The following is a 26,525-nucleotide window of genomic DNA, read 5'->3' on the forward strand; positions in this document are numbered from 1 at the left end:
CCTATGTGCTAGTGGAAATGGGAGTCAACGTTTGCAAGTGATTTGGGGGATCGGACTGAGAAGAGATTGCAGGGTATCATTCACATTTATCTCCTACCTTTAACGCAGTCCTTTGTTGCATTTCTTTTAATTGCAATCAAACACATTTAATCAGTAACTCATTTGCCATTGATATAGGGGCCTCTAAGTTTTGGAAAATAATAGGATGAGTGACGATTTCTCTATGTCAAGGAACGTTCCATTTTTTTTTTTCTATTGAGAAGTGAACTTAACAAGAGTTTGCATGCCTTCCCCGTGTTTGCCGCTAGCCAGGCCTTGTCAGCAGTGAACAGTAGTGGTCATTGTGTGTTAGTGGGACAGCTGTGCGTTGACTTCCTGGGAATTTCAAGGGCATTTGTGAAAAGTCAAGCTAGAGCATTCAAAGTATCCTTAATCAACATCTTTGCAGCGTTACTTCTATAAAGTTCAAATAAGTGTGTCATACTCAAAATATGTAACTTGTACTTAACTCATGTGTAATGGTAGTTTTTTAATATTAATCAGTGGCAATATTAAAAATCCTTACAGTGGTTTAGCTAAAACAATCTTTGGTCAAAAATACACATAAAAAGTTATGACCATAAAATTTATTATGATTTTTAAATTTTTCTATTGAAGGTAGTTGACACACAATGTTACATTAGTTCCAGGTGGGCAACATAGTGATTCAACAAGTGTATATGTCATGCTCACCACAACCATAGGTACTGTCTGTCAGCAGAGAACTCTATTGCGATACCATTGACTGTATTCCCTATGCTGTAGCTTTTATGCTTGTGACTCATTCATTCTGTAACTAGAATATTATGATATTTTTTGATTGTTGAATATATGAAAAAATTAGCATCTTTTTTTTCTTTATTTACCCTGATGCCAATGTGCAGAATATTTTTTGAAAAGTAAAATGTAAATTCATTACTAGAATTTAATTCACCTTTCTGGCATTTATTGAGAAAACAAGAAAAAATCATTTTCCTCCTCCACATGAGGAAGAAAATCTAAAGAGAAATAACCAATTGAATATTTTTTAACTCTATAGCAGAAGTCTTTTTTTTTTTTTTTAGTGCTCAAAGTTTGGTCTAATTTACTAAATAAGAATAACCACAAACCATTTTTAGAGTGGGGGTGGGAGAAACTATTAAAAGCATTACCACAACTTCTAAATAACAGATTACATGGTTACAAGAAGTCAATGCAGTTGTTTGTTTTGGCAAAAACAAATATACTAAACCATACAGAGCACTGCTAATTAACAACTAGCCTGTCAGAGCAAGAGAGATACAAAGTTGTTGGCTTTTCACCTTTAAAGGCTAAAGCACAATGTAAAGGTCGTGAGCAACGTCTATGGTTTAGCAGAGGGATATAGTGCAGGCCATTGGTTGATTCTATGCAAAGTCTATTTGGATTTATCAATTCAATTAGAGAGATAAATCAAGCCAATTAAGTTTATTTAATTGCAGGTAATTATTTAAAATATCTGAGCTGGAAGATTCATATACTTTTCAGAATGTTCTCTTCACCAGCTCGCAAATTTTAGTCTGTTCCATCCAAGTTAAAAACAATTCTAGAATATAACACAAGAAGGGTTTCGTAATATCTTCAAACAAAAACTTACAGTTTGGCCTTGGTTCCATGACCAAGAATAAATTGCATTTTTTTTTGATGCAGTGTTCCATGATTCATTGTTTGTTCATAACACCCAGTGCTCCATGCAGAACGTGCCCTCCTCAATACCCATCACCAGGCTAACCCATCCCCCTACCCTCCTCCCCTCTAGAACCCTCAGTTTGTTTTTCAGAGTCCATCATCTCTCATGGTTCGTCTCCCCCTCTGACTTACTCCCCTTCGTTCTTCCTCTCCTGTTATCTTCTTCTTTTTCTTTTTTCTTAAAATATGTTGCGTTATTTGTTTCAGAAGTACAGATCTGTGATTCAACAGTCTTGCACAATTCACAGCGCTCACCGTAGCACATACCCTCCCCAGTGTCTATCACCCAGCCACCCCCTCCCCCCCCCCCCCCACCCCCCCCAGTACCCCCAAGTTTGTTTCCTGAGATTAAGAATTCCTCATATCAGTGAGGTCATATGATACATGTCTTTCTCTGATTGACTTATTTCACTCAGCATAACACCCTCCAGTTCCATCCACGTCATTGCAAATGGCAAGATCTCATTCCTTTTGATGGCTGCATAATATTCCATTGTGTATATATACCACATCTTCTTTATCCATTCATCTGTCGATGGACATCTTGGCTCTTTCCACAGTTTGGCTATTGTGGACATTGCTGCTATAAACATTGGGGTGCACGTACCCCTTCGGGTCCCTACATTGGTATCTTTGTGGTAAATACCCAGTAGTCTATAGCAGAAGTCTTTAAGTAACAACTTCCTAACACAACTGGGTTAGGTCCTGGTTCCACGTTCAAGTACCAGTGATGTCTTATTCTTAGTATTCTGATTACAGTCGCAACGTTTGAATTTAACTGAACTTTTCAGAAAGCATTTTAAGTTGGCAGTAGTCAGGGTCTTTGAGAGATTTTACAAACAAAAACTAAATGGCCTAAAAGATGGATTTCATTACCTCTTGTTTTTAAGTAATGTATAATGATTGTTGGCAGAAATAGATAAAGCAGATACCTTGGGTCAGCTTGCATTTTTTTTTTCTCTCCAAAGACTACCACACTGGGTCCAATATCAACACAGTAGGATCTAGTACAGTGTAACTTAGGCATCATACTCTTTCAACTAGTAAATTATCAACTGTAACATTGTCACTCATGAAATAATATCAAAGGAAGATCTTTGTTCTGGGTGAAAAATAGAAGATTTGCCTATAACATGGCAGACATGATTGAACTTTTAGTTCATAGTTACTGATAGAAATGTAAACACCAAGGCTAAGATGTTGCTAATTTAGATTTTTCTTTTGACATTCGACTTCAGAACTTGCATAAGTAGTATAATACAGTATAGTTTAGTACTCAAAATGACACCCTAATCAGTACTCTTTAATAAAGGGCCTATCTAAAGGACAGACAACAAATGCATCCCTGAAGCATATAGATCTTCTTCAGAGCACTGGGATGGAAAACTTTAAAGGTGAAATAGTTCAGAGCTTCATAAACCAGCAAAAACAAAGCAGCTGTTTATCAACTCCCCACTCCCCCCCCCACCACCTGCCAACCCCTGGTAAATTCTAGAGATCAGCTGTGCAATATTGTACCCATCCTAAACAATACTACTGTATTCTACACTTAAAAATTTGTTAAAAGGGTAGACTCATGTGAATTTTTCTTACCACAATAAAATAAAATTTAAAATAAATTAATTAAAATAAACAGTCAAGTTCTATATAGCAGGAGGCATCGACTGACTAACTCTAGGTATAATGACACTAACAAGGTAACCAAAATGTCAAAACTGATCCCACAATGGTCCAGACCTTTGCTCAGGCAATTCAAGGTTTAGAAAATACTGGTCCCACCCAGTAGTTGGGGAGTTCTGAGACCACAGGACTCCATCTGAAGTAGGGAGAAATATGATCTTAAGAAATGAAGCTTTTTCATTTTTCTGTATGTTTGAAAATTTTCATAATAAAATGTCGGAAGACTAAAATAAGGAAAGTGTGGCAAATGTGCCTTTGTTTTTCCTCCTGTTGAAACCCTATAATGTAGCTCTAGTCACGTCATATTTCCAGAAGTGGTTGTTGGGTTGGGCAGTCAGATCCTGTCTTCCAGACACTTCAGGCAAGCAGATGAAGGAAGAAGGATTTCTTCCCTCTTCTTTCATCCCTGAAACTGGAGAGAAGGAAGAAATGAAGGCCAGTCTTCTTCAGCTTTAGGAACTTACCTACAAAGGGGGATTCCTACTTCCTCTGTGCCCTTCAGACTAACTGATGCTGCTTCTTGCCCTCTTTTCACCAACTTGAATCATCCACTGTGTGTACTCAACCTGCATTCATAATTAGATCATATATGCTGAGACACTGCCATCAAGTATATGCACTCTTGAATTCTGCCCATGAATTCTGCACATTTTTATTTTAAACTTTTTAACTGGTTTTTCTAATTATAAATAATCTGCTTCAGTAGGCTCATATTTTTCTTTTTTTTTTCCGTTGGTCTTTATCCATGAGAAAAGATAAGTTTAAATACTGGGATACCACTGTAGCTAGAAGATCTCTCTGAGGAGCTGGTATTTGAACTGAATCAAGAATGATGTGAAGGAAGCAGTCATGAGCAAATCTGACAGAAGAGGGAATGGCAAGTACAAAGGCCCTGAGGCAGGACAAGCTTGGTGGATTGAAGAAACAGGAAAGAAAGTCAGCATGACTAGAGCAGAGTGAGCAAGGGTGAATATGTAGGCAGTGTCCAGCTTATGTGGAGACATGTAGACTGTAGTGAAGAGTTTTATGCAAGGAAATGAGATTTTTTTTGAGCACTCTGGCTTGGGAGGGGTTCTAGAGGGGAAAAAATAAAGGTCCAGAGAACCTTTACAGAGCCATTATAGTAAGCCAGGAGAAAAATGAAGTGGTCTAGAGTAGGGTAGTTTCAGTGGAAATAATGATACAACATCAGATTTAGTATGTATTTTTGAGGTAGAAATAGACGTGGGTGGCTAAGAGAGGGATAACGGATGGCTCTAGGTTTTTGGCTTGAGCAAGTTGGTAATAATACTATTAGCTGGGATGTGGCCAAACATGAGAGGGCCAATTGGGGGGGCTGGGGATAAAAGGAGATTTCTATTTTAGGTACGTTAAATTTGAGATGACTATTACCTACCTAAGCAAAGACACTTCTAGGATATCTATTGGACATGGGTGTAAGTCTCATATCCAAAGAGAGAAACCTACAACCATAGAACAGCATATCCCACTTTCGGGTATTTATCCAAAAGAATTGAAATCAGGATCTAGAAGAGATATTTGCACTCCTGTGTTCACTGCAGCACTATTCACAATAGCCAAGATGTGGAAACAATTTAAATGTCCATTGAAAGATGAGTAGATAAAGAAAATGTGATATATACATACAATGGAATACTATTCAACCTTTAAAAAAAAAAGGAAATTCTAGAACATACAGTAATATAGATGAACCTTGAGGACATTATGCTATGGTGAAATAAGCCAGACCCAAAAAGACATATATTGTATGATTCCACTGACATGAGGTATCTAAAATAGTCCAAGTCATAGAATCAAAGAGTGGAATAGTGGTTACCAGGAAGTAGGGGAAGGGGAAAAATAAGGAGTCATTAATCAATAAGCATAAAAGTCTCAGTCAAGCAGGATGAATATGCTCTAGAGTCCTGCAGTATAACATTGTACATACAGGCAACAATAATGTATTGTACATTTAAAAATTTGTCAAGAGGGTTGATCATTGTTTTTTGTTCTTGTTTTTTTTAAAGATTTTGTTTATTTATTTGACAGAGAGACTCACAGGGAGAAGGGGAACACAAGCAGGGGGAGTGGGAGAGGGAGAAGCAGGCTTCCCGCTGAGCAGGGAGCCCAATGCGGGGCTTGATCCCAGGACCCTGAAATCATGACCTGAGCCGAAGGCAGACACTTAACGACTGAGCCACCCAGGCGCCCCAAGAGGGTTGATCATTGTATTTGCAGATGATACTCAGGTTGAGCAATTATCTTCCACTGAGGTCAGCAGAAGACAAACAGGAAATGACAGAGGCAGACCCTGTGACCGGGATGCAAGGAGGGTGCTGGCCACCCAAATAAACCCAGTTCTTCTGTCTCCAAAACTGGTGAATACTCCCTGCCCCACACAGCTGCCTCTTTAGAATAATGGAAGGTCTGTGTCTGGGAGGAACCCTGGAGATTATTTGGTGCTAATTTTCATCTTACAAACAGATTAAATGAAGCCATGAGACAGTAGCTTATTAAGAGTCACACACCTGCTTTTGGGTGCAGTCTGTGAGGATATTGGAAGCATTCCTGTTGTGCTCTAATACTATTTATAAAACTTTTTTTGAAGGAAATGAAACCAATCTCGTATGCCCTCTGTATGCCTCGTGGCTGAATCTCCTTCTGGAGAGAATGGGGTGTAAAGGTTAAGATTTCCAGCCATAGTCTCAGACTCCCAGAGCTGGAGTCCCTGCTTTGTCCCTTAGGAGTCATATGACCTCAGCCTCTCTCAACTTACTCCCCTTATTTGTCAAATGGAGATAATACTAGTATTATCTCATAGAGTTATAATGAGGATTGAGTGAGGTAATACCTGTCAAGCCCTGGGCCTAAGACTTAGCTCATGGTATGTTCACATAAATTTTAGCAATCTTTTTTATTGCCTTTGATATTACTTTATATTACTTGCCTCTGTCCTTTAGCATCTAGGATGGAAACGTTAATAACAGACACCCAGAGGTTTATTTCCATGTAGTGGAACTAAAACAAGTGTTTGTTGAGACAGTGACAAAGGAAGGAAGAAAAGAAGAAGGAAAGTAGGCAAGGGAGAGCTTAGCACTGGAAGATCTTTCTTCATTGTCTGGCTCATATTCTGAAATGTGGAATTGTAGAAGCTATTTTTATTATTGATATTGCCCACTTTTTGATCTGTGAAATATGCAGCCAGCATTTTTCACATAGTATAGAAAAGATCAAGAAGAAAGGGGTGTGTCTCTGTGTGTTTTAAGCAGGGCAGACAATTTCCGAGGTTTGCCCATTGTTTTCACTGCTAACCCCGATTCCCGTACCTCATACATTGCTCCTCTGGGGTGTCTGTGTGTGTTAGTCAGAGGACAGACAGGACGGAGACAAAGTGCTTTCCCTTAGTGAGCTTGCATGGGGCAGGGCCAGGTGACAGCGGAGTATTTATATAACAACAGAAGCTTCTACAGATCATGTGGTGTAAGGGTTAGGAGCATGGACCCCATGGTCAGACCCACTGAGTTTGGTTCCAGCACTTGGCAACTTTGCACAATTTGCCATAATTTTATTGAAGGGATAGCCACTTGAGATCTTGAACATTTTTATGAATTTCTTATGAAGTCATAGAAATCTTAATGCCTTTAGAATTTGCTTCTTTTTTTTTTTTTTTTGGTGCAAAATGGTGGTTTACTAAAGCACAGGACAGGACCTGTGGGCAGAAAGAGCGGCTGCACCAGGGTCTTGAGGAGTGGTGATTATATACTTGGGAGCTGGGGAAAGTAAGGAAAAGGAAGGTTTCAAAAGAACTTTCATATGTGAAAGAGGACTAACCTACAAGATACCTACAAGATACTGCCATTGTCAAGTTAAGGTTGTTTTCCCCACTAGCAAGGTATTAACATTAAGATAGTTGGGAGATTCCTGGAAGAATAATGTCACACAGGTCCCACCCAGGAGTGGGGGTTGGGGGGAGGTTGCAGGGTGTCAGCTTGTGCTTTGTCTTTGAATTTGCTTCTTGAAGAAAGCAATACAAACATAAATAGGAGCATGAATAGGAAAAATACAATGTAAATAAGAAAAACATGGGGACTGCATGATAATGATAACCTATTTAGTTATATACTTACTTACTTATTTTTGCCCCATTTGCTAGAATCTCAAAGCTGAAATGGACATTAAGACATTTTGTAGATGAGAGAATTAGGGAGGCTTGCTTCACTGGTTTCCCTAGAGATGGCTGTAGAATCAGACCTGCCCCTTTTCAGTCTGACTTCAGAGGCTGCTCCTTGGGCTTAGTCTTCTCAGCAGCTCACTGGATACAGTCTAGGGTCTATAGCCAGGAGAGCACAGAGGTTGCTTCAGTGAGGGAATGCAGCTCTGTGTAAAGAGCACCCAATATACACAATGGCACCGGATCTTGCCCTGTTTCTCTTTTTCATTTGTATTTCCTTTCAGTTAATTTTGTTAACTAACTAAAAATTAGTTAACTGATTTTGCAGTCTTTAGAAAATGAAATAAATGGGCTTGCTCATATGGTCTTTACATTTGTACTCATGTTAATTAAATAATTAATCCATTATTTATAATATTGCTCCCAAAAACATATTGAAATGAGAACTGCTTTAAATGAAGGAGGCTTTAAATCTCAACCACATTTATAGCCAAATGATTACAATAATTATTTTTTGAAACCAGATCATTTAAAAACGAAAGAGCTATTTTTGAAAGTATATAAAACTGATGTCCCGTGTATGAACATCTTGCACAATTTAACATAATTTTATTGAAGGGATACCCATTTGAGATCTTAACCTTTTTTATGAATTCCTTATAAAGACATAGAATTCTAATTTGCTTCTCAAAGAAAATAATTTGGAAAACGCCAAGGAAAGAAACATAGAAAACATTTAACATAAACCGAAATCATTAATACTTAATGGAAAAACATAATAACCCATTCCAAGGCATTTTAAAACAGCTACCATAAGATCATCCCTTCTAGGAGGCTGGGAAGTTCTTCAAAACTGGTGCTTTTAGTCTTACTCAAAGAAGGACTTGATGGAAGTGGAACCTGTAAGACCCAAGGATTAGAAGGAAGTGGATGGTGAGGTTCAAATGCCTTCAATGTTATTGCTATTTGTCATCACAGATTTCCACCAAGCTTGCTCCCATGCCTGGCTCCCCATGGGACCCTTGGGTCAGAGGTTCTTCTGTGTTGCTTATTGTTTGCTGGACAGGAGGGATGCCCTTTCAGAGTTTCTTCGATTTCAGAGTTGCAAGAACCCATTCTGAAAATAGTTGGCAGTGTCAGTTTGCCAAATTTGTTTGCAGAAGCCCCTTTTGTTTTGAACCAGTGAGACCCAAAGTCAAGAAATACTTGGGTCAACTTAATGAAACCAAAATCCCGCAGGGTTCTTATTTGCAAATTTCTAAAACTATTTCATCACTTTCTGTCTTCTCTCTCCTGCTACTATGTTCTTTTGATGACCACTCTTGAGCTATCTGAAGCCCCTTCCTGGGTGGCAGCAGTCCACCCACCACCACAGCCTTCTCTGTCCTGAGGCTCATGGGATAGAAGGAAAGAATACTGGAGGGGCAGATTGGGAGGCAGACTTCTAAAGCCAAATCCATGTTCTACTTCTAGTTTTGTAATCTTGGGCAAGATAACCTAAACTCAATGTCTCTTTCTCCTTCTCTCTCCATTTTAAAAATATAAATACTTTTTAATTTTATCAAAGTAATGCATACACAGTTAAATTTTCAAATACAACAGAAGCTTTTTTTTTTAACCAGCCCTCTCTTAAATGATTTGCCTAGTTAAGCAATGCTCTCCCTTCTCTAGTTGTGACCTACTGACCAATGCTCACAGCCAGCTGAACACCAGGGCCTACCTGTCAACTTCTGACCCCACCTGTGGAGATATATGTGGACCATGAGTCAATTGTGTTTGTTCCCAAACCTGCTATGCCAATTATACTTGTTCATATAATTATTCAATTCAATTATAAAATATGTAAACCAAGGACATATGGGTACATAAAAGAATTGCTATTTCTATAAAAATGCTTTGGAAATACTCAGTGATGTTGAGCCATTAAAAATAAAAAGCTATAGAATAAGGTGTGAAAATATAATGGTTAAATATTAGGAAAAGATGCAAATCTAAAAGGATTTTGTTTTGTATCTTTAAGTTCTCAATACACTTTAGTGGAACTAAAAATAGAAAATATAGATGATTATGGGCATGGTTTATGTAAAAAAAGTGCAGAACCTGAAATATGTAGTTATATTCCATATGCAGAAATCCAGGTCATATTCCCATGTGATTCTTCTGGTATTAATTATTTTTCCTCTTTCAAATTTTTATTTAAATTCTAGTGAGTTGGGGCACCTGGGTGGCTCAGTCGTTAAGCATCTGCCTTCAGCTTGGGTCATGGTCCCGGGGTCCTGGGATCGAGTCCCACATCGGGCTCCCTGCTTGGTGGGAAGCTTGCTTCTCCTTTTCCCACTCCCCCTGCTTGTGTTCTCTCTCACGCTGTGTCTTTCTCTGGCAAATAAATAAAACCTTTAAAATAAATAAATAAATAAATAAATTCTAGTGAGTTAACATATAGTGTAATATTGGTTTCAGGAGTAAAATTTAGTGATTCATCACTTACATATAACATCCAGTGCTCATCATAACCAGTCTGGTGCTAAATTAGATAAGATTCACATAAAATGCCAGCACATGTCTGATATTTAATAAGGATTCAGTACATACTAGATTTTATTGTGGTTATTACTAATTTAATAATTATGCATCCAAGTAATTTTAGAAGAAAACAGAAAAGAAGGTAAGGTTATCATATAAGACTAATGGTGTATTCTATGGTGACTAACATAACATAATAAAATAAAATTTAAAAAAAATAAAAGAAAGTTACATACTGATCTTAAAAAAAAGAAGGTAAGATTAGACCAAATTAATATTTCAAAAGACATAAAATATTGTGATAAAAACAGGCACATAGATCAATGGAACAGAAAAGAGAGCCTAGAAATGGACCGTCAACTCTATGATCAACTAATCTTCGACAAAGCAGGAAAGAATGTCCAGTGGAAAAAAGACAGTCTCTTCAACAAATGGTGTTGGGAAAATTGGACAGCCACATGCAGAAGAATGAAACTGGACCATTTCCTTACACCACACACAAAAATAGACTCAAAATGGATGAAAGACCTAAATGTGAGACAGGAGTCCATCAAAATCCTAAAGGAGAACACAGGCAGCAACCTCTTCCACCTCAGCCACAGCAACTTCTTCCTAGAAACATCGCCAAAGGCAAGGGAAGCAAGGGCAAAAATGAACTATTGGGACTTCATCAAGATAAAAAGCTTTTGCACAGCAAAGGAAACAGTCAACAGAACCAAAAGACAACCAACAGAATGGAAGAAGATATTTGCAAATGACATATCAGATAAAGGGCTAGTATCCAAAATCTATGAAGAACTTATCAAACTCAACACCCAAAGAACAATAAATCCAATCAAGAAATGGGCAGAAGACATGAACAGACATTTTTCCAAAGAAGACATCTAAATGGCCAAGAGACACATGAAAAAGTGCTCAACATCGCTCGGCATCAGGGAAATCCAAATCAAAACCTCCATGAGATACCACCTCACACCAGTCAGAATGGCTAAAATTAACAAGTCAGGAAACGACAGATGTTGGCGGGGATGCGGAGAAAGGGGAACCCTCCTACACTGTTGGTGGGAATGCAAGCTGGTGCAGCCGCTCTGGAAAACAGTATGGAGGTTCCTCAAAAATTTGAAAATAGAGCTACCATATGACCCAGCAATTGCACTACTGGGTATATACCCCAAAGATACAAATGTAGTGATCCGAAGGGGCACCTGCACCCCAATGTTTATAGCAGCAATGTCCACAATAACCAAACTATGGAAAGAGCCTACATGTCCATCAGGAGATGAATGGATAAAGATGTGGTATATATATACAATGGAATATTATGCAGCCATTAAAAGGAACGAGATTTTTGCCATTTGCAATGATGTGGATGGAACTAGAGGGTATTATGCTAAGCGAAATAAGTCAATCAGAGAAAGACATGTATCATATGATCTCACTGATATGAGGAATTCTTAATCTCAGTAAACTAACTGAGGGTTGCTGGAGTTGTGGGGGGTGGGAGGGATGGGGTGGCTGGGTGATAGACACTGGGGAGGGTATGTGCTATGGTGAGCACCGTGAATTGTGTAAGACTGATGAATCGCAGACCTGTACCTCTGAAACAAATAATACATTACATGTCAAAAAAAAAAAAAGAAGATAGTAGGAAGGGAAAAATGAAGGGGGGGAAATCGGATGGGGAGAAGAACCATGAGAGGCTATGGACTCTGAGATACAAACTGAGGTTTCTAGAGGGGAGGGGGGCGGGGGGATGGGTTAGCCTGGTGATGGGTATTAAAGAGGGCACGTATTGAATGGAGCACTGGGTGTTATACGCAAACAATGAATCATGGAACACTACATCAAAAACTAATGATGTAATGTATGGTGATTAACATAACATAATAAAATAAAATTAAAAAATATTGTGATAAACTCAAATCCAGCAATAAAATGTTAGACAGCAAAGAACCTGAGCTTCACTGTGATCACTTTTGTATCAGAATACCGGTATATAAAATGGAGGGTATCGATAATCGCATTTCTGAAAGGTTGAGCTGAAGGGGAGAAAAACCTGATTCATTCATGAAAGGTAACCCTATTTCGGTTTTAACAACAAATTGCCACACAGTCTTAGGAAGCTGTCCAGGCTTCTCCTATCTTTGTATTCTCTGTTAGGCAAGGATGATGGTAAACAACACGATTAGTTTTCTCACTGTGGCCAGAGGAATTACTTTGAGAAAAGTGCATTGTGGTCATATTTGTGTTCTCTCACTTGAGTGTGAGCCCTGTTTGGCTCAGTGTGCTATTTATAATGCATGGAGCTCTCAAACCCTGAGGAAAAGGATCGGTGAAATGCTATTTTTTTTTAATTGATTTCCCATCAAAGCTCTAGGCCTAGTCGCTGAGTATGGTGCTTATGCCAAGTTTCAACAGGTGAAACGTGCTTTACTACCAAAACCAAAAATGATTCAGAAGAAAGTCATGGGCGAACCATGAGAGACGATGGACTCTGAAAAACAAACTGAGGGTTCTGGGGGGGGGGGATGGATTAGCCTGGTGATGGGTATTAAAGAGGGCACATTCTGCATGGAGCACTGGGTGTTATGCACAAACAATGAATCATGGAACACTACATCCAAAACTAATGATGTAATGTATGGTGATTAACATAACAATAAAAAATTTTTTAAAAAGAAGAAAGTCATGGGGTGACGGGAAAGATCCTGTTTCATTAGATTGCCTGTACCACTAAATTAAGCCTTTAATATCGTAATCAATCTTATAAGCACAATATAAGAACATGTACACTGAATGTGAGGTTTAATCCCTTTTTAATTTTAAGGGCTGTGACCAAAACCCAATTAATTTCTGCTATGTGAAACAAGCCTGAATGCTGACATTTAAAGTCATCTTCACAGCTGACTATGGAAGAATATCCATAGTTATTTCATATATGATCATGTAGCAAGGAAGTCAGTCTATATTGATTGTATGGACTGAGCCCAACATCTGAGGTAGTCATTACATTAAAAATATGTATAGGAATAGCAGTGATTTAGAAGATATAGTCAAAGCCTTTCAGAGCTCTGCACACTATTACTATTATTGAGCAGTGAGAGAGGATGCTTTTCTTTATGAGACAATTCATTAACTTAAAATAAGTTAATAACTTAAAATAAAATAAGCAGTATTTACTTTTCATCCTTTTTATCAGAGAAGAAATTTTTAGGAGCACCTGGGTGGCTCAGTCAGTTAAGCATTTGCCTTTGGCCCAGGCCATGATCCCAAGGTCCTGGGATCGAGCCCTGCATCACAGCATCAGGCTGCTTCTCCCTCTGCCTCTGCCACTCCTCCCTGCTTGTGCTCTCTCTCTCTCTCTCTCTCTCTGTCAAATAAATAAAAATCTTAAAAAAAATTTTTTTACCTGAAAAAAATTTTATAATTTAACTTAATTCAATACATATTTATACATGACACAAAGCTAGGTTCAGGGAAGTTATAAAGAGGATTAGTAAGACTGGATCCTTCCTGTGTTAAGCAAATTTACTGTAAAGTGTCAGAGACATGCATTCACCTACTATACTTCAGTCTGTGATGTGTGGAGAGCCAAACTAGACCAGGGAAGAGTATCCAATCCCTGACTGTACCTCATTATTATGCCCTAAGGTCAGGTTTCCTGAGACCCTTAAGAAATTGGCATACTGCGGTTTCCTGGGGCTGAGGAAGGGAGAAGGGAACCGGGAGTTAGTGTTCGATGGGTATAGAGTTTCAGTCATGTGGGATGAACAAGTTCTAGACATCTGGTATACTACATTGTGCGTTAGAGTCAACAATACTGAACTGTATATTTTAAAATGTGTTAAGAGGATACATCTCCTGTTGTCTGTTTTTTACCACAATACATAAAAAAGGAATAAAAGAAATTAGCAGATGACCTTGCACAGCCTTTATATTTGAGTGATCGAGGAGATGGGGAAAAGAGCCTGCTGTGTTCACATTTTTTTAAGGAAATGACTTGATCATTATAAGCCAGAGCTTAAAAGCAATACCCAATGAGAACAGTTCCTCATGCAATCAATAAGCAACTTAACAGAATATCATGAGAGATAAAGGAGCAGCCACATTTGACTTTTTGAATAGCCATTTTTTCCACATCAATTTAGTTTCCTCCCATGGTTATGTAACAGATTATATAAACAATGAGAATGTACTGAGTAAAATCAGTTTTGTATGGGGAAGACATTCTTATCACCAAGCCATGAAAGTGTGATCTTAATCATGCTACTGTTACATGGGTGAACAAGTAAATATAGAGTTGCAATTACATCAAAATGGGTTGAAGCATGGATTACATATCAAGTTCCAGCCCATGGGGATCAGTTGTACTGTAGGACCTATAACTTATTGATGAACTATACAAATGACTTATAAATGAGTTCATCCAAAATGCAGAAATCTCTAAATCAAGTGGAGCTACTGATACTTTATACCAGGAAACTCATGACAAAACAATTAGAATGCCCTTGGATATATTTTTTAAGTCATTCTAAAGGCAGAACTGCATTTAATTGACATATGTATAAACTGTATATTTTAGCACAAATGAAATTTAGTGAAGGACTGGTTAAAAAGGCAATGCCAATAGGACTTTTGTCACAATTAAGATTAGAAAATGAATATCATAAATGAGTTACACTGATAGCAGGTTATTTAAAAGGCACAGGATAGAAACAGAATTACTCCTTTCATTGCTTAAGCCTCACCATTTTTAAGTACTTGCTCAAGTTTTTATCAACATACTTTGAAAGGGATATTTTTAAAAAGACAGCATACAGAGAGCAAAACATTACGTATACATGTATTTAATATAGGATATATATTAATATATAGTTTGGCATGTAATATATATAATATATAAATACATGGTTTGGCATGTAATATATTATTTAATATTTACGTAAAATTATATATTATATAACATATCAAAATTATATATTATATAAAAATGTGATATGGCATACAGTATATAATATGTATCATATATTATATATGTGTAATGTGTTATTTAAGGGAAGAATTGGAACTATGTAATCTAGAAAGCGGAAATCTAAAGAGTCATACAGGTTGCATCTTGCAGCTCCCTGGAATTGTTTTCCGAATCAGTTGAGGCTCTCCTCTCCCCATAGATGACTAAGCCAGAAGGAATTTATTATGTTACATTTAGCAACTTCATCTGGCAGAAAGAGATCCTTCTTGATTATCAGAATGAAGAATCATTGGCTCAAGGAAAACTCAAAGGTTTCTTTCTCAGGGCTCTTTACTACAGAATAAACGAACATTAGTTCTGGATGATTTAATATCCATGGGATCACTTCCCTCAAAGAGCCTTTTATCTTTCATCCTAGATTTTAGTTCATTTACTCTTCCAAGCTTCACGGATCAAGGTGTCCAACAGTGAGCCATGGTTACTCCACGCCAGAAGATGCACATCGCGTATCTATTCCGAATATCAATTTTGTTCAAAGAGGTCTGTCCCAAGGACTCAAAGAATCTAAGCGGAAAATATAATTGGATATAAACAAAGATTTACACAAAAATTCTAAGCAGGAAATATAATTGGATATTAGCATACCGACACATAATGAAGTAGAATGCAAAGAATCCAGGAAATTTTCTTCCCTTCAGTGGACATAGTCCAGCTCCACCTACCCCCCTGCCCCAGTCTCCAGCTCCATTTCGCTGAAGCAGGGGAAACAGGCACAAGACTCAATCTTTTCTGTGGCAAAGTCTGAAGGTAATGCCCTGTTTCCTGATAAGTGACACCAAGCCTGTCACCTTTTCAGTTGCCCAGAAACGCAGGGGTGAAATATTCTATTCCATGACCCTTCGCCCCCACACTTCATGATTTTCTTTGCTAGAAATAAAATACTAGAGGCATTGAGACATCTTTATGTAGAAAGATTTTAAATATATTTGGAGATAATGGTCATATATGAATCCCCTTTCTCTTCTTTTCCAGGATGGGATCCAGTAAATTACCTGCAGCCTGTACCCAGAATCAGTGAGTCAACTTTACTTATGTTTGAATCTCGGGTAACTATAGATAAGCAGAGCAACAACCAGAATATCTGAAAACCCCATCGTGTCACTTTTAAACACCTGTTCTTAGAGTCATAATTTATAACTGTCACCAGAAAGCAAAGCCGAGGTGCCATTGTTGGGGTGTATGGTCCTGGAAGGTAGGGAAGAGAAGCAAGCAAACCATCATCCTTGCCCCAAGGAATTTACAAAGGAAACCAAAGACTTTGAAGATAGATTTCAGTTTTATCTAGCTTAATGAATAATTAATGTTCATCTTATTTGAAAAAGTTTACATTTTCCCTGTTTTTATTTTTAAAGCATCTTACACTTCCCTGGGACATTGGACTGTATTTCCCAGAAATGCATTCCTTTATGAATATAATAAAACCTCATTAATTCCGATATTGCTAATACACAGTTTTTGACCATTTGACCCAGACTAAGGTGAAATTTACCTTTAAACTGTCTGCAAGAAATGAATTTGATAAGAGAAATAAAGGGAACACCTCTAACTTATTTAAAGAGAATAACTGTTTTCATGGCTTTTGCGTATACAGTGGTCTTTAGGCAAAAAGATTCAACTATAAAGTAAGGATCCATGTCATTAAGTAGATGTCTCCTTAGACAGACTTTATTGGCAGGTTATAGTATTGAAAGTAATAAAACTGCATTGCTTTCAATAAATTCTGACTTCCATAATTCAAGCTAGCTTCTCCCTTTTCCTCCCTACCTCCCCAAACTCATGAAGTTTACTATTGCATTATATGTGAATATAGCATTTATTAATAGAAGATAAATTCCTATCACCTTACTTTTTAAACTTACAAATATAATTTTTTAATTTTTTTGGATGCTTATTTGCAACATTGGTCACCTGGATGACAGAAGTATATTTACTTTTACAAGAAAAATGATCTATCATTCCCTTTCCTTTTCCATGACTTCATTACAGCGGTCATTTCTTTTTTAATGTAAAACCCAAAATTTCACAAAGCAGAGAAGACAAATGCTCAGGATAATAATGGAGATTTAAAATGAGGGGAAAAAAGCCTGAAATCAGATCATGCCCCCCTTGAGGCATGTTGAAAAATTGGAGTAGTAACTGAATCACTATTCATCCATCCATCCATACTTCCATTCAACAAACGTTTAGTCAAGGGTCATGCTTATTGCTTCAAGGTGTGTAGAGATAAATAAAATTCTCTTCTTGTCTCCATTGTGCTGACACCCATAAGCTGAAACAGAGATGAAGACAAATAATTTTCTCATGTGATAAGTGATGTGTTTTCCTTGTCAGCAAAGTACTTTGGAACACAGAGAATATACCATTAAATCTGATTGGAGTAATTGGGGAAATATTCATAGCAGGTACAACATTTGAGCTCATTCTTGAAGAATGAATAGAATTTCTGCAAGTAGAGAGGACAACATTTCAAATCAATATGAGCAGAAGTATGGAGATAAGGAAGCTCGTTGGAGTGCTCAGAAAAACAGAACAGACATAATGAGTTGCAGAGAGTTTGAGGAGTGGGAGAACAGTATATGGAATATATACAGTATGTTGTTAAGAAAATGTGCCCTTACTCAGTGATTAGAAACAGCAGTTGAGGTGAGAGAAAGATTTAAGACTTGAAAGTGAAGAAATGGAACAAGATAAGGCTATTCATGAACAATTGAGAGAACTTTTAAGAACATAGAATAGAGGGGCGCCTGGGTGGCTCAGTTGGTTAAGCGTCTGCCTTCGGCTCAGGTCATGATCCCAGAGTCCTGGGATCGAGCCCCACATCGGGCTCCCCCTGCTCAGTGGGGAGCCTGCTTCTCCCTCTCCCTCTGCCTGCCGCTCCCCCTGCTTGTGCTCCCTCTCTCGCTCTCGCTCTCTCTCAATCTCACTCGCTCACTCTCTCAAATAAATTTTTAAAATCTTAAAAAAAAAAAAGAACATAGAATAGAATCAACTTCTCCCTGAGATAGGAGAAGAGGGGTAAAAAGAAAAAAAAAGAATATGAAGTGAAATGTAACGAAATTCGAGGAAGTTTATGTCTGGGAGCTTCCATTTCTTTCTATACAGTTAGATAAGCATGAGGTGTCAAACAGGAGGACGCAAGTTTGCTTCCTAGCTCAGCTGGAATAACCAACATGGGCAGGTCACAGAGCCTGTCTACATTTCTGTGTTATCTTCTGTAAAACAGAAGCAATAATAACATTTAATTCCTAGTTTGGAGAACTCTATAGTGTACGTGAAAGCAGGGGCGCCTCGGTGGCTCAGTCGTTAAGCGTCTGCCTTCGGCTCAGGTCATGATCCCGGGGTCCTGGGATCGAGCCCTGCATCAGGCTCCCTGCTCGGTGAGAAGCCTGCTTCTCCCTCTCCCACTCCCCCTGCTTGTGTTCCCTCTCTCGCTGTCAAATAAATAAATAAAAATTTTTTAAAATGTACATGAAAGCATGTTCTAAACGGTAGAGCACTCTATATTGAGAAGCAGCCTGACAGAGTAGCCAGAACACATGCTGAGTGACCTCACTGAATTCTTGTCTGTAGAAAGTGAGGATAACAATACGTAGCTTTTATGGGTTATTGAGATTACTAAAGATAAGGTTTGCACAACGTATACACATGAAGGTGCTCTACCGATGGAGGCTGCTGGATGGTTCTCATCTGTGAAGAGGAGCTTGTCCCCTGGGAAAGAGAAGAAAAATGCAAATGGAAATGAAAACAAGAAGGGGCTGTGTAAAAATGTTTTTCAGCAGAATTAAAAGCCCATTCTGAAAACATGACTTGGCATGTATAGTTATACCAGTGAGCTCCAGAGCAACCAAAACAGGTGACCTGATGGGCTGGAGTTGGGGAAGATCAAGGCGGGTACTGTGCGAGGGAGGGAACAATTGGAAACGTTGGTCAGTGCAGATCCCCAAAGCTTCCAGTCCCCCTTCTGCAAGACCTGTACTCCAGCCTCCACGCTGAGTTAGGAGAATACTGCCCTTTCTATTCAGTGTCCGCTGCCTGTGATCCTGAGGCTCTTGGCATTACCAAGTAACGAGTGAGTTGCCTAACTACGCCAAGGTCAAATAGCCCCCCTTCAGCTAAGCTCCAGCCCTGGGCTACTTGGTTCTCAGTCTCCCCCAGCCTGTACCCAGTTTCTGCTTCCGCTTGAGTTTTAGTTTTTCCCTAGCATATACAGCAGTGTAAAAGTTTTCTGTCTCCTCTGGAATAAAAAACTGGAGTTGGAACCAAGTAAAAAGGATCCAGGCTGCATGCCCTTGGTCCTTCGTGCCATCAGCACCCATTCGAGACCTCAGTACAGAATTCACTGGCTACAGCAGGCAGGACCACACTCTCTCTCCCACACCTGGAGGTGGGTTATCTCACTGGCCACTAGGATAATGTCCGGTGTCCTCCTAAAATGTTTAGTGAGCCTTGGGGACCCCAGGAGAAAGCTGCCAAAATCTATCATGATAGCTACTAAACTTACCTCAGAGGGCGATTTGAATTGCTAGAGCGTGTCCTCAATTTGCCAAATGGCAGTAATAAAGAAAATATAGGCTATATTGTGCACGTTATTGACTCCTATTTTAATTAATGTAAGACACATTCCTCATTTGGGAGCATGGTTGATTCATTCACTCCGTAATTATTCATTAAGGATATATTAAACTCAAGGTACTACTATCCAAGATCTTTGAAGATGATGAATATAAGCATCTTCCAGGGGTAACATTTGAAACATAAGGAAAACCCTGTCAAATTCAGACAAAATTCTAGGTTTCCGTGAATGGACAACTGCAGAGACTCATCAGGGATTGGAAAACCCCAGAGCTTTTTCTTCTCTCTCCTCAGGCTTGGTTCCCAAAGTCCACTCTGCTCTGAGTACCAACAGGGATCACAGAAAATTCGCCTCTAAGTACCTGGCTTCCTGTATAACTCCCTTCAGGCAGCTGAGGTAATCTGTGAATGTGTAGATTGTTCCAAAACATACGACATCCTCCCTCCCCACACGTCCTTCCCGAAGTGTCAGGAGCCATGCTGAAGTGCAGCCCATCTCTGCCTTCCCCAGATTAGGGAGTGCCATGTGATGCTTCTGCTGACTCGGCATCAGACTGGGTTCTCCCACGTTGCATCAGCCCTTTCTTGAATGTGCTTTCATTGCCTGGTGCCCTCTACAACCATCATTTCATTCCTGCCTGGTTTGTGTGCAGTCTTCATTCTAGATCTGCTAGAGGAAGCGACTCACCTCTCATTAAAAACAGACTCAGACATTTTTCTCTCCATTTCATTGCTTTAGCCCCAGGTACACCTTCCTTCTGTTTCCTTTTGTAATCAGCATGTCTCCCGTTTCTAGGTTCTTTATGTATTTTCCTCTACACACCTCATCTCTACCCTTTATGTATCTCAGAGTTTAGTGAACCTTGAACAAAATGTTTTTGGCTTATTTACCCCTTAGTTGGAAGAACACAGCCTCATGTCAGTTTCGTGGCAAACTCAAAATTAGGAGTATGTGTGCGGCAGCATTTCATTTACTTATTTTTCTCGGTGTTCTTTAAGAATCCTTTGCTGTGTTGGGGCGCCTGGGTGGCTCAGATGGTTAAGCGTCTGCCTTCGGCTCAGGTCATGATCCCAGGGTCCTGGGATCGAGTCCCGCATCGGGCTCCCTGCTTCTTGGGAGCCTGCTTCTCCCTCTGCTTCTCTCTCTCTCTCTCTCTCTCTCTCCCTCTGTCTCTCATGAATAAATAAATAAAATCTTAAAAAAAAGAAAGAATCCTTTCCTGTGTAATGAAATGATGTTCCCTGTGGGACAATCCCAGGAATCCCTGCAAGCAAGAATATAGTCCAGATTATAACATCACAGACTTGGGTACCTTGATAAAATGTTCAAGACAGAGTCTAAAACTTGAATCCTCTCACTCTGGATCTTCTACTTCCTTCGGCCTCCATTTATAGATACTGGGCGAAAATGCTTTCGTTCTATTTCACAAGTGGAAGTAATTCAAAATCATTTCTTAGGGGTCATTGAACTGAGAAATGTTCCTTGGATTTTCATGAAGAAAATCTTCAGGCAAGGTTTATGTCCCAGTGAAAGGGTGTACACACATTCAAGGGTGATACCTTTTTACATATTGATAGTGGACTGACTCCCAGAGTAGAGGGGCCGCCTTCGTGGAAAAGCTGCAGTGGTGTGTGATTTTAAAGAAGAGATGCTCCTGGCCACCACTGAGGTGCCCCTTGAGAGTCAGTCCACACCATCTCTGCTCACGCCTAGACCTTTGTGTTTTGTAGGTGCACTGTCGTAGGCTCAGTTCCTGGAAGGGACTAGTGCTTATGTGTGCCCAGTGTCCTTGTGCTTATGCAACTCCAAGGGAAGGAAGCACATCTCATATTCAGGAGCCCTCCAGCTTGCAGAGGTGTGACTTCTGTACAGGTGGGGACTCTGGTCGCACACTGGGCGTGGCTCGGGGCATTTTCTAGGGCACACCATGCTGGTTCCTCTGCACTTAGCTTCACTGGGGAATGAGGAGAACTGGGAAGAGGCGCTATGGTGTTAGAATCAAGGTTGGGCCATTATTAAAGTTAGAGCGTAAAGGGGATAGTGACCCGTATTGTACGTGCCCCTAGCTAGCAGCCCTGCACTTGCGTATGCCTGGGACATGCTTCCCATTGTCAGCCAGAACATTCTTTTCGGTAAACCCAGGATTACAGAAGCTGGTTGGAAGGGATAGTTAGAGACTTTTCTACAGCCTTCCTGAGCTTATGGGAGAATTAAGCCTTACAAATCTTCTAAGAATTGATGAACATGGTGATATTTTTAAAAATGCAGCATAAACCTTCAGATTCATGGCCTAACCATCACAACTGAAAGGCCCTTATGCTTCAGGATTTAAAAAAGCACTCTTAGCTAGCTTTACCTACTCTCAGAAAAACTCCAGTATTCGAAAAGCTTGCAAATTCTGCACAAACTTGACGCTATTATTCCCACCTCTCTAAAAATAAACGGTGGCGTTGTTGGGGGCTTTTTTTGTGGGAGAAAGGATGTATGTTACTACTCTTGTATGGAAATAATTAACAAAGAAAAAGTGGCATCCCACAGTTAATTTAACCGTTCTTTTAAATATTTTCCTCGTACCTGAATTAACACGAACATAGTATTTTAATAAGCTGATCGGCAAGTGTTTTTTTTCCCCCTTCTCACTGAGGTGCAAAATAATCTAGAGGGTCAAGGCTTCCAATCTTTTTCTTTTGCATTAAAATGATCTGTCATTTCCATTGTGGCTACACCCAAAAGTCAATTTTGGGTCTGGTTAAAGTGTCCTATAGAATAATTCAGTGGTTATGAAGATGGAATTCTTCTGAAAGTGTAACTACTCCACTTGCTGGTGTACTGTGGCAATGACATTCATCTTCAAAACGATCCTGATTCAGAGCAGGGGTTTTTTTGTAGTTGTGTTTCAGCATTTTCTCTTCCTCTGAGGAATTTTTTATCCTTACATTTTTGAATGTCATAATAAACGGAAGCTTAATTTGATGGAACTGGATAAATTAATGTTGTCATCCTACACTGTAAACCAGGTGTATTAAATTCAATAGAACAAGAATTTTTAAATATTTCTCATGCCTAGAAAGTAGAGAAATATTCTGAATGATGTTTAATGTTAAAGATTTGTTTAATAATAGAATCCCTTAGTTTTTTGAATTGAGGTACAATTTATATACAATAAAATGCACAAATCTTAAACTTCCAATCCAGTGAGTTTTGACAACTGTATATACCCTGTATTATGGCCAAAATAAGAAATTAAATCTCATACTCAGCATATGTCTCCTGTGGCCCTTTCCAGTCAATTCCAATCCATGACCCCACCGCCTCCCTCCCACCTCCTCATCTCCCATGTGCTTTCCAAGCAATCGCTTTCTTGTCTGTATCACAGTAGGTTCTTTGGGCCTATTCTTGGACTTCATCTGAAAGGAATCATACAACATGTACTTTGTCAACGCTCCATTCACTTACCCTAACATTCCTGAGATTGTTACACGTATCAGTAGTCCATTCCTTTTTTACTGTTGAATAATGTTCCGTTGGATGACTGAACTACAAAGTATTTCTCCACTGTTCTCTTTTTGACCTTTGATTTGCTTCTGGTTGGAGACTGTTATGAATAGGATTGCTCTGAAAATTCTAGTGTCAGCCTGTGGAATATCTGTTCTCATGCCCACTGGATAAAGACCAAGGAGTAGAATTGCTAGATCGTAAGGTAAATGTTTAACTTTGTAAGTAACTGTCCAACACGTCACCAGCAATGTTGAAAGTTCTAGCTGCTCCTTATTCTCATCAACAGCAGGCATGAAATGGTATTGCTAGTGGCTTTAATTTGCAGACCATTGATAGCTAGTGATGTCAATCATCTTTTTATGTGCTTTGCCCATTTGTATCTTCTTTGGTGAGGCTGTCCAAGTTTTTCTCATTTTCGCCTGATCACTTGTCTGTTGTTGACGGTAATTCTTCATACAGTCTGGATATAATCCTTTGTCAGATACATGTATTGTAAATATTTGCCCAGTTTGTGCGTTACCTGTTTATTTTATTAAAATGCCTTTGAGGCATGTGGCTGGCTCAGTCAGTAGAGCATGCAACGCTTGATCTTGGGATTCTAAGTTCGAGTCCCATGTTGGGCCTAGGCAGTACTTAAAAATAAAGTGCCTTTTGATGATCTTAAATTTTAAAATTTGATAAAGAACTATAAATTACTTTTTTCATTTCTGGTACACACTTTGTAGTGTCCTGAGAAACCTTTGTTTACCCCGAGGTTGTAAAGATATTCTGCCGTTACTCAAAAAAGTGGTGATAGCAGCTTTTTTAAATTGGGAATAATAATAAGGACAGTTTGCAGGCAGATAAAAAGCCATGTTTATAATGACTTAAACATGGGGCTGTCTCTGCACTTTTATAAATTGGTGACTACTTGTTAACTTGCATGTGTCTCCTTGATTTATCCTCTTTTTTTCTGAGAAATAGGAAGTAAATTTGGGTGTTTTGTGAATTGCCAAGATTGAAGTACTAGGAAAGAAAGCTCAATGTGAAGTTTGAATGCCCTATGTATGATAATGACTTTAGATAATGATCTTTATAGTACAAGTGTTTTTATAGCATTATTCACTGTCCTTGAGCAATGACTTCAATTCCAGGGAGACAGACCATGCTATTTCTATTTTTTGGCCTCATCTTTGCAGCAAGAGGATGAGAGCAAATTACGAGACTTTCCTAATAATATCATTTGCTGCAAACATTGATTTAAATATACAAAAATTTTAATATTTTAAATATATATGCAATATATATGTATAAAATTCTCATCATCTTTACCAAGATGATGTTCTCACATCACCTAGAGCTAAGGAAAGCTCTGGAAATATTTTATTCCTTTAATTAATATTTATTGATCCATACTGTGTGCTAGGTCCTAGGTATGCTGTGGTGAGCAAACAGACCAGATACCGACATCTAGGGGCTTACTATCTAGATGAGAAGAGTTAATCAAGTAGACAAAGGTATTGTTTAGATTTTGCTAGATCCCCTGAAGAATATTACAGGACACTGTGAAAGATTGTAACGGGGATGATCTCTTTTAGGGATGCCTGCCTCCTCAGGTGAGGGGTACCCAACCATGTAACAGGGGAAGAACAGTCTGTGCAGAAGCAGCGCAGGTGAAAGCCTGAAACAGGTAAAAGCTGGTGTGATCCAGAAGAGAGTGGTAGAGTGTAGTGAGCAGAGGGGACAGATGAGGTAACGTTAGGTAGGAGAGAGAGGTAGCAGCGAGATCACTGAAGGGCCTTATTGACCATGGTCAAGAGTTAAGGTGATGAAGACTATCTTACCTTTCAGGACCCTGTAAGCAGGATTTGCATTTCTCACAAAATATGCACGAGGTGTTTATAGCTAGAATAAGGGATATTAATTAATATTTTGTTTTAGAGTCCCTGAAAAGTAGCTCATATTTATTTATAAGTGATAACTGATAGTACATGGCCCGGGATGACTGGCGTCACTCACTGGTGTTCATTGACGACAAGAGCTCCATGCAAGTGTGAAGCAGAGAGGGGTTACTAACCAAGTGGATTTGGATTTAGAACCCACCTAAGGGATATATGGTGCCAGTGCATGAACATTCTGAAGAAGTAGGAAGAAGGCCAGGAATCAGATTAGGTTGAGGCCAAGTCTTAAAATAACGTCCAGGATCTAAATCCTGGGCCTTATTGACCCTGTGAGGGACAGCAGACCTCATGAACACCAACCATTTATAGATTATTGCCCTGCAGGTAATGTGGACTGAAGGAGAGAAACCAGAAACGGGAAATTCCACTAAAAAGATTTTGAAAGAGTTTGTGTAACTTATGCAGAATGGTAAAGAATAGGAAGACATGAAAGCAAGAATCATTGAGGAGAAACCTCTATCAGTTGGTCAGGTTTGCTGACAACTATCAATTTTCAAGACCAGCCAAGTCTCTTCAGGTTTGGGGGCCCCTACATTGACTCTCTCTGTGACTCGGAGTTATTTCTGGCCATTAGGAAGTATGGACAAAATATGCTTTGTATCCCTTCCCACAGAGTCTTCAAGAGAGGCAAGGGTATGGCTGGAAACTGCCAACACAGCTCTGGGCAGGCAGACGAATGAGCTGAGTGCAGGGTGAAAGTCAGAATCCTCCCCCTGCCTCTGTGCCCCCAACACTGGCCAAGCAGTGTTAACCCTTCCTCTTCTCAGGTAAGAATCCTCTAGCCCTCTCCCAAGGGTGCATAGTGCCTACATAGACATACACACAACTCCGTTTCTGGTGATCATCTAATTGTGGGAAAATAAAAACCACATTCCCCCACACTGAAGAGACTGGAACCGTTTGAAAGAAAGGTATCAGAATGACTAAAAATGAATAAAATACCAGGATGGTGAGCTTGCAGAAGAGCCAGAATGCAATGGTTTCGAAAATGTTTTATCAGGAAAGTCAAGGAATTTCAGCACATTTTTGTTGTTTTTGTTGAGCTTTAGGGTCTAGCTGGATATCTGTAAATGACAATAAATAACACCTAGCTTTTGGGAGACACTCAGATGGGAATATTCAAGAACAGTGAACTTCATCAAGGGATGAAGGACAGAGTCATTGGTGACACGCACAGTGGGAATTGATGAAGATTTTTTTTAAAGATTTATTCATTTAATTATGCAGCCATCAAAAGGAATGAGATCTTGCCATTTGCAACGACGTGAATGGAACTGGAGGGTGTTATGCTGAGTGAAATAAGTCAATCAGAGAAAAACGTATCATATGACCTCACTGATATGAGGAATTCTTAATCTCAGG

At 39.1% G+C, this 26,525-nt stretch overlaps 1 protein-coding gene across 4 annotated transcripts in view; it reads left to right on the forward strand.

Annotated features, from left to right (window-relative positions):
* The window catches only part of CHST9 (carbohydrate sulfotransferase 9), a 251,748-nt gene that overhangs the window by 125,901 nt on the left and 99,322 nt on the right, over nucleotides 1-26,525 (forward strand). For all 4 annotated transcript variants that reach the window (XM_025886848.2, XM_073898377.1, XM_073898376.1 and 1 more), the window contains one exon: nucleotides 16,125-16,166. In XM_025886848.2, the coding sequence (XP_025742633.2) occupies nucleotides 16,125-16,166 (42 nt within the window). The remainder of the gene's footprint in view (nucleotides 1-16,124; nucleotides 16,167-26,525) is intronic.

The sequence above is a fragment of the Callorhinus ursinus genome, unplaced genomic scaffold, assembly GCF_003265705.2.
Source record: "Callorhinus ursinus isolate GAN/ISIS: 27379988/994484 unplaced genomic scaffold, GSC_fseal_2.0 scaffold11, whole genome shotgun sequence".
Taxonomy (NCBI): domain Eukaryota; kingdom Metazoa; phylum Chordata; class Mammalia; order Carnivora; family Otariidae; genus Callorhinus; species Callorhinus ursinus.